At 54.9% G+C, this 8475-nt stretch overlaps 1 protein-coding gene across 1 annotated transcript; it reads left to right on the top strand.

Moving 5' to 3' along the window:
* Window positions 1-719: 719 nt before the first annotated feature.
* N656DRAFT_848365 (glycoside hydrolase family 18 protein) lies at window positions 720-5496 on the top strand. Its single transcript, XM_064819299.1, has 2 exons — window positions 720-1703; window positions 1811-5496. Exons 1-2 carry the CDS (start codon window positions 902-904, stop codon window positions 5440-5442), a joined length of 4434 nt encoding a protein of 1477 aa, XP_064666446.1. The 5' UTR covers window positions 720-901; the 3' UTR covers window positions 5443-5496.
* The last annotated feature ends 2979 nt before the right edge of the window (window positions 5497-8475 follow it).

The raw sequence follows: 8475 nt of genomic DNA, 5'->3' as shown, positions 1-8475 counted from the left end.
AACCGCTTACTGTAACGACTTGAACCCATCAGATTCTATCACGATTCAATCATTCACGTTGATATTAGTCGCTCCGGACATCGGCGTACTAACTACTAATCAATGGTTGAAGAGCCACTCAAGTATTTATCATCGGTACCGAAGGTACCTTAGTCAATACACTGTAGCTTTATCAGGTGATGAAACTCAGCCCCGTTCGAACCTCCTTGAACGAGACAGAGCGATGGTGTCGAACAATATCTTGGCGTGCAGCCTTTTCTCGCCACTGATACTCTGTTGGTTCTTTCCTAATTTCCCTGGTTTCGGCTGAGGACCGGTAGGTCGACCCTGGATGGTTAGGTAGAGACTGGTTCGTAGGTCATCAGCCTTAGCATAGCCAACACATGGTCCCTTCTGACATGTCCCGCGGCCTCGCGGCCTCGCCCCCTTGGCTGGTCGAACTACCAGCGCATGAACTGTTAGCCCTCGCCGCTGAGCCGCGTTGATGCAATCTGCCGGTCGAGTTGTGGGCTGTGGGGGAGGGAAGGCACAATTGGCCCGGACTCAACGAAGTGGCCGGGGCACTTACGGGACCGGAACTAGCGCAGCAAGTTTGGTCCCTCCTTCCTAAGTTCCTGGCGAGACCTCCACAAATAATCAGTTGCCCCTTTTGGGTCAATTGGGTACCTTAAGGTAGGCTACATTAAGTAGGTATAAAGTACAAAGGCCATTCCTCCGTTGTCCCTACCTTATGCGTATGTGAGTGTGCATCGAGACCAGGTCGAGGCCAGCATCATTCGTTGCAATCTTCTTTACATTCTTTTTGTATTTCCAGCCTTTCTTTCATCTTCTGGCCGTTGAGGTCATCCCGCTCACCTTGCTCCTCTTCCCTGTCTCTCCCCTGTCCTCCGCTTATGTAGGCATGATGGTTTTATCGTGGTTCACAGCAGCACTGGGGGCACTTGGCCTGTTGCTGTCTGCCGACCTAGTGTCCGCTAGAATGCCTCCCTCCAGACTTGGCTCAAGCCCTGGCTTCAACGGCATCGAAGTCTGCCCCGACCGCTGCAGCGATTCTGGGCCGAACATGGGAAACTGGTCTGTATATCCCAGCCTGCAGCAGATTGGGAAATGCAAGCAGACCATGTTTTACGAGTTCTCCCTCTACGACCCTGTCGACGACATGACGGCCAACCACCGCATCCGCGCTTGCTCATCCTTCGGTCCCGATTTCTCCAGGATGCCCGTATCGACGGCGAGCATTGCCTCTGCGGAGCCGGTCCAAGTACAATTCGAGATTGGATGGTGGAAAGAGGGCTTCGGTCTGGCGGCAGCCGGTCTAAGATCGCTGACCAAGCAGCTGCGCAAGTTCGTCGACGGCGGGCATGGAGCCACGGACAGACCCTTCATTATATTTGGCCAGTCTGGTCAGGCTGCCATCGGTCTCTATGTTGGCCAAGGTCTGCTGAACCAAGGCCTCAGCGTTTCCGCCCTGAGGCTCTTCCAGGACAACCTCGAGAACCTCAACGTCTCGACACCCAGCCTGGCCATGCAGCTCTGCGGATCGGACTACGACAGCACCCACACATTTGGCATCATAGCTACAAGCAACGCAACGTTCGCCCCTATCCAGGACGCTATCAAGACCTGGGCCAACGGAACCTGCTTGTCCTTCTCTGCATCGGTCAAGTTCGCCGGCCAGGCCATGTTCACCACACCACTTCTGCGTATGTCAAATCTCTAATGTTCAGTTCCTCTTCAACAACATATCGCTGCATTTGATGTGATATAACATACTCATAGAGTCAAAGAGGATGCTGACAATCCTGGACAGATATGAACGCCACCGCCAATACCAACTCGACCGTCCGTGCCAGGGCACTCCATGGCCGTGCCGAGTGTAGGACGGTGCAGGTTGTGTCTGGTGACAGCTGTGCGGCGCTGGCTACGAGGTGTGGCATTTCGGGCGCCGACTTTACCAAGTACAACCCCGGGTCTACCTTCTGTTCCACCCTGAGGCCCGGGCAGCACGTCTGCTGCTCCAGCGGGGACCTTCCGGACTTCAGACCGCAGCCTAACGAGGACGGCTCGTGCTACTCGTACCAGGTCAAGGCGAACGATAATTGTGCCGACCTGGCCGCTGCATACAGTCTCACCCTCGACGACATCGAGGAATTCAACAAGAAGACGTGGGGCTGGGGCGGTTGTAAGCTCCTGTACCTTGGCACTATCATGTGCCTGAGCAAAGGCACTCCGCCTTTCCCTGCCCCAATCCCCAACGCTCAGTGCGGTCCGCAGAAGCTCGGCTCTAAGCCGCCAACGGACGGCTCGGACATCTCCAAGCTCAACCCCTGCCCGCTCAATGCCTGCTGCAATATTTGGGGTCAGTGTGGTATAACCAAGGACTTCTGCATCGACACCAACACCGGCCCCCCGGGAACGGCTAAGCCCGGAACATACGGCTGTATCTCCAACTGCGGTCTCGACATTGTCATTGGAACCGGCAAGGGCACCACCAAGATTGGCTACTTTGAGGGTTATGGCCTGAACCGAGACTGTCTCTTCCAAGATGCCTCCCAGATCGACACGTCGCAGTACACACATATCCACTTCGGCTTCGGTACCCTGACATCCTCGTACGAGGTCGAAGTTGGCGATGTGTTATCAACGTACCAGTTTGGAGAGTTCAAGCGCATCAAGGGTGCCAAGAGGATCCTGTCCTTCGGCGGCTGGGACTTCTCGACAAGCCAAGCGACCTACCACATTTTCCGCGAGGGCGTCACGGCCGCCAACCGTCTCAAGCTGGCTACCAATATCGCCAACTTCGTGAAGAAGCACGATCTTGATGGTGTGGACATCGACTGGGAGTATCCGGGCGCACCCGATATTCCTAATATCCCAAAGGGAAGCGAGAGCGACGGCCCCAACTACCTGGCCTTCCTTGTTATCCTCAAGAACCTGCTGCCGGGGAAGTCCGTCTCGATCGCGGCGCCGGCCTCGTACTGGTACTTGAAGCAGTTCCCAATCAAAGAGATTGCCCGGGTCGTAGACTACATCGTGTACATGACATACGACCTTCACGGCCAGTGGGATGCCACCGGCAACGAGCACTCGCAGGAGGGATGTGCTGCAGGGAACTGCCTGCGCAGCCAAGTCAACCTGACAGAGACCGCGCTGGCGTTGGCCATGATCACCAAGGCGGGCGTCCCAGGGCACAAGATCATGGTTGGTGTGACCAGCTACGGGCGATCCTTCAAGATGGCGCAGGCGGGCTGCTGGGGCCCTGACTGCTTGTTCACAGGCGATCGCTTCAATTCGAACGCAAAACCGGGAAGGTGCACTGGCACGGCCGGGTACCTTGCCGACGCCGAGATTGCCGAAATCCTGAACGATCAGAAACGATCAGGCCGGGTAGTCAGGAGCTTTGTCGACACGAGCAGCAACAGCGACATTCTCGTCTACGACGACACCGAGTGGGTTAGCTATATGAGCAGCAGCACCAAGAAGCTCCGTGCGACCCTCTACGCCATCTGGGGCATGGGAGGTACCACGGACTGGGCCGTCGATCTGCAGACATTCCACGACCCGCCAGTGCCGGCGAAGGACTGGAACACATTCAAGCACGTAATCCGCGCAGGGGGTGACCCCAAAACGGATGACTCGCGGAACGGCAACTGGACCGATCTGGACTGCCAGGCCGACGCGATTGTGCACAAGTTCGACTACACGCCCTCTGAGCGGTGGAGGGCGCTGAATGCAGACGCTGCATGGAACGACGTTGTCAGGATCTGGAAAAACACGGACCGACGACGGAATCTTCACTTCATGGAGTCTGTCTCACAAACGCTCCGCATGGGAGCCGAGGCCAACTGCGGAACTTTCGTAAGGGAAGACGACAACTGCGACCAACCGTTGGAATGCCCGGCGGGCGCCAACGCCGTAGAGTCTGGCAGAAAGCCTTCGGGCCCTGCGGCACAGCTGATTTGGAACTCGCTGATCACGATACACCAGATGCATCACGACTACTACGACAAGCTCTTCCAGGTTGCTTCGGTCATTGGAACTGCGCTCGACGATATGGAGAACACGTTCGCGCCAGTTATCGAGCCAGACGACAACACGTGGGAAAAGATCCTCATAGACATCATCACCGCGGGAGTTCTCATGGGCGCCGGAATGTTCTTCAACCGTGTTCTTGGGTCCATGTCCCATTTCGCCGGAAAACCTGCAAAACTTTCCGACCTCAAGGATGCCACATTGGTCATGGTCGCGACAACCGCGAGTATCACCAAGGAGCTGTTGCCTAGCAAGCAAGGTCCCTGGAAGCCGGAGGATCAGGATGTCTTTTCTCACTACATTGGCCAGGTCATCGACGGCTGGGCCAACATCACCTCGCTCGCCGTCGGGAGACTGTTTAACGCCACAGATGAGTCCCTCGACATCCTCTATAACGCCATGTCGGACGGCAAGCTCACCGAGGGCAAGCGAGAGGGCCCGCTTCCGGATCAGAGCGAGGAGGATAACGTGATACGGATCAACCTCCAAAAGACGATTTTCGGCTACACCATCCCGCAGGCCTGGCGCGTGTCCAATCACTACGCCTTTGTGGTGGACTCGGGTTTCGGCTGCGTTGGGGACGAGCCACCCGAGGACAAGCCACTTGACGACTATCTCTGGGACGACACGATGGACGCCACATGGGGGTGCGTCGACGACAAGTTGTACTACCTGGTGCAACCGGAGGGCGATTCCCGGAGGTGCGTGTGCCAGGAGTATAACAGCGACGGTTCATGCGAGCGGCTGAACTGCAACAAAGAGAACAAGTTCTCTACACCGCGCGGCATCGATAGGTTGGAAGACTTTGGACGTGTCACCAGAAAGGACCTGATCACGGGCTCAGTGCGCACGTGGATAGCAAACGGCAAGACAAACGGCGGAGGGTTCCCCGACACGAGTGACCGGGGCGTCGCGGAGGCGCTGCTCGAGATGGACATCACCACGCCCGGGTTCGTGCGGCTCCCCGTCTGTAGCCCCGAGCGCGCGTTCCAGTCGTGGGACACATCGGCCAAAGGCTCGAGCCCCAACTACCCGTGCGACATTCCGCCGGGAAGAGACCACTGCGGAGCCTCAACGTTCGAAAACCGGGGCAGCGAAGCGTCGCCAACCGTGGCGGACTGCCTGCAGATCATCAAGAATATTGAAGGGGACGGAGGTACCCAGTGGACTATAGCATCTGGCGCCGAACACAGGGAAATTGCTAAGGCAGGGGAGTGCAGTTTTGGAGTTAGACCTATCGGGAATAAGCTGAGCGGCAATGTTGAATTCTACGTTGGTGGGCAGGATGTCATTGACATCATCAATGAAGCCGTCAAGCAGTTTGGAGGTGGCGGCAGGGTCGGCGCGAGAGGTTATATGACGTGCAACGGAAATATCAAGGGGCAAGATGTTGAGTGGGGGATCTATTAGACTTTTAATTGTAGATAGATGCGCCACTGCAAGGAATTGAATACAGGTTCTCAGATGACTGACTCCTGAAGTGCTGCTGAAGTGAAGGACTGTTTAGTACCTCTTGGCCACTTCACTTGGCTCACATTCGTTAATACCCAAGAGGGTTTTGAAGATGGAAGGTGGACTTGACTCATATAGTCAATGCAGTCTAGCAAGGTAAGTGGGCTGTAAGTACTGGAGCACGTTAGAGTCTGTAATAGACATGTATCAACATAGATATCATAGGAACGTTCAGCTACTTAGAAGGTTCCGATGATAAGATTGATGTTGTTCAGTTGTTCAGGACTTCAGGAGTTCAAAGGGGATGTGGTTTGGAGGCAGATGACCGTAACACCTGTTGAAGACCTTGAGGTTCAGGGGCAGAGACCACAAGCCACCACTATCATAGGGAAAATTGAGTGAGGTACAGTACCTCTGGGAGCAGGCCCAGCATGGATGTATTTGGCCGTCTGTATCTACATATGGACCTTCCCAGAACCTGAGGTAGCTACTCAAGGTTGAACACAACGATCATCGTACCCCATAGCCGTGTAGTTCGAACAAGATTGATGTTGTTGTTTGGGACCTCAAAGGGGATGTGGTTCAGGTTTGGAGGCAGTTAGTCCTAACACCCAGGGTGGCAGACTAGACGGCGGCGGCATGGGATGCCCGTCGGATTATAGCCCGGCGGCGACGAGCAAGCTTATTGTAGGTACCGTAGTGAGGATCTCAACTTGTATCAGCTTGTGACTTTGCATGGTGGCGAGGGTATTCTGTGACCTATGGGAAGTTGAGACTTTGAATCGAATGTCGACATGTCACGGTGTGACGGCGGGCCAGTATCCGTATCTTGAAGTTGCGTGTCGGCGTGGAGGTTACATGGCGGCGCGCTGGCGTCTATTATCTCGTGCGGTCGGTAGGAGACTCGGAGCGTGTACTGTCTTGTAAATCAAGTGTGTCTCGCGTGCAGAAGACATGATGGAACTAGGATCGAACTCGAAGGTCAGAATGTTGCCTGTTGCGTGGTAAGATCTGGACTCTGAAGGTACAGTACCTGCAATATCGCATGACGCGCTGGCATCTCACGGGCCGTCCGATGGGCTCAGCATCCAAAGCAGCTGGGAGGGAACTTCCATGGATCGTAAACGTACGCTCTGTCAAGATCTCCGGTATCTCCTCCGGCAGACGCGAAGCTCAAATCGTAAACCTGTAGGTGTCTGGCACGGCAGTTGTGAGGCTCGATTGCCAAACTGGCAGACAGACTGTTGGCATCTCGCGCGGTGAAGCAGAGTCATGAATACGCATGACGGAGTAACTCCAGGTCTCCGATCATGATCAGCTGAAGTTAGAAGTTCGCAAGTCAGCATCCGCGAAACGGGAATCTTCTCCATGGACGCTTGGAAGGAGCGAAGCGTTCTTCAGAACCCGAGTTCCATCTCCGGCCAGTATTCACTTGTCCACACATGGTAGGCGCGCTGGCATCTCACGGCCTGTTAGGTATACACATGAGGAAGCCACGTCCCGTAGTCTACCGGGCCAAGGACGCTGGCCTTCGCACCCGTCTTGCCAGCCTCAGCACGCCAAAGTTCCAGTGGGGAGCAAACTTAGAAGTCCATCCGCCTCGAACTGTCTGGTAACGCCTGCCACCTGGAATTGAAGGTGGGCTGCAACTGCAAGTGAACTCTTAGGTACATAGTTAAAGAAACCTTCGAGGCATGAGACATGAGACATCAGTTACACAGGAAGTTACAGTAGGTAATGGCTGGGGTTGCTATCCATCTACCTAAGGAAGGTCTGTCCTGTTAATAGCACCATTGGCCGCATAGTAGTCGGCTGTTGTCCCGTAGGACGGCCGTCTTCCGAGATCTGACGAAAGAGAAGCCCAGGGCTCTCCCGTTGAGCAACGCTCGCTAGCCTGGAGCTGGGCCGCAGTATCGTTCTTGTCAAGCCGTGGATTTACGAGCCTGTAGGTATTGGACAAGGTGACACCACTTGCCACTTGGTACGAATGTGGTCTGCTAGCCTTCCAACTGTGTGGCTCGCTGAAAATGGAGTACGGATCACTGAAGACTCGGTTCAATCTCGTCGTAGCATCATCTTAGCAGTCACGGTTAACAGCCAGCAGCCAGGTTAGTCTACGGACGGATTCCGGGCCCCATAAATGGATTCACGATTAAGCTGGTTGGCATCGTCGCCCGGGGGTCCATGATGAAGGTTGCCCGGGAGCTCGTAGGCTGGCGACGACAACGTAGGCGGCGGTGTACGTGGATTTTTGGAGCCCTCACCGCGGGCACTGCTTGCTCCTACCCGAGTCTCGCTTCACATACAGAATTTTGTCATTGTACGTATGTACTTGGTTCCAAATAGATACGTGTCGTAGTCTTACGAGAGAGATCTCACACATCCATCCAGGCCTTCGAACGTTAACGAAGGCACAGGTCGTCCCTTCACCGTCAAGTCTTGCACATATCCCATTGCACCGGAGCCCTTCCCTCTCCCTAGACACGCAACACAGCTCGGTCTCTTTACAAATACATGCCCGGAAAAGTTACGACGCGCCGAGATCCCATCCGAGCGGGCAACAGTCCGAATGAAGCCCACGAGGCTGGAGCTCCCGCTACAGAACCAAGCATACACGCGGTGAAAACTACATTATAAAGGTCACGGTACAGAACCTACATCCCAGGGCTTGCTCCTGGTCAATACCGAACTCATCAGTCTCTCGTTAACCAGAGCAAAAACTGACCCAGAATCGCTGGTGTGCGCTGCAGTGCCGCTTTGCGAGGCAATGTATGCATGTACCGCTGGAGCCAGTGGAAATGGACTGCTAATTCTGTTGATTATTCGTCGCTAGCGGCGGTCAAAAGAATTTCGACAGATGTTTAGTCAGATCCATGGAAAAATTGGGTGCTAGAAAATGAAGTGGAGGCATTGCTGATTTTCCTATGCTGATTTTCTGATTTTCGAGCGGTGCTGATGTTCGAGCGGTGCTGATGTTCGAGCGGTGCTGAT

Source organism: Canariomyces notabilis (genome assembly GCF_033297395.1).
Source record: "Canariomyces notabilis strain CBS 508.74 unplaced genomic scaffold N656scaffold_29, whole genome shotgun sequence".
Lineage (NCBI taxonomy): Eukaryota > Fungi > Ascomycota > Sordariomycetes > Sordariales > Chaetomiaceae > Canariomyces > Canariomyces notabilis.
Note: the sequence above shows the minus strand (reverse complement) of the source record. Positions and strands in the feature narration are given on the sequence as shown.

Coding starts and splice junctions, on each gene's coding strand:
- N656DRAFT_848365 (XM_064819299.1), top strand. CDS start 902: ATGATGGTTTTATCGTGGTTCACAGCAGCACTGGGGGCACTTGGCCTG. Junction 1,704..1,810: donor GTTCACCACACCACTTCTGC/GTATGTCAAATC, acceptor AATCCTGGACAG/ATATGAACGCCACCGCCAAT.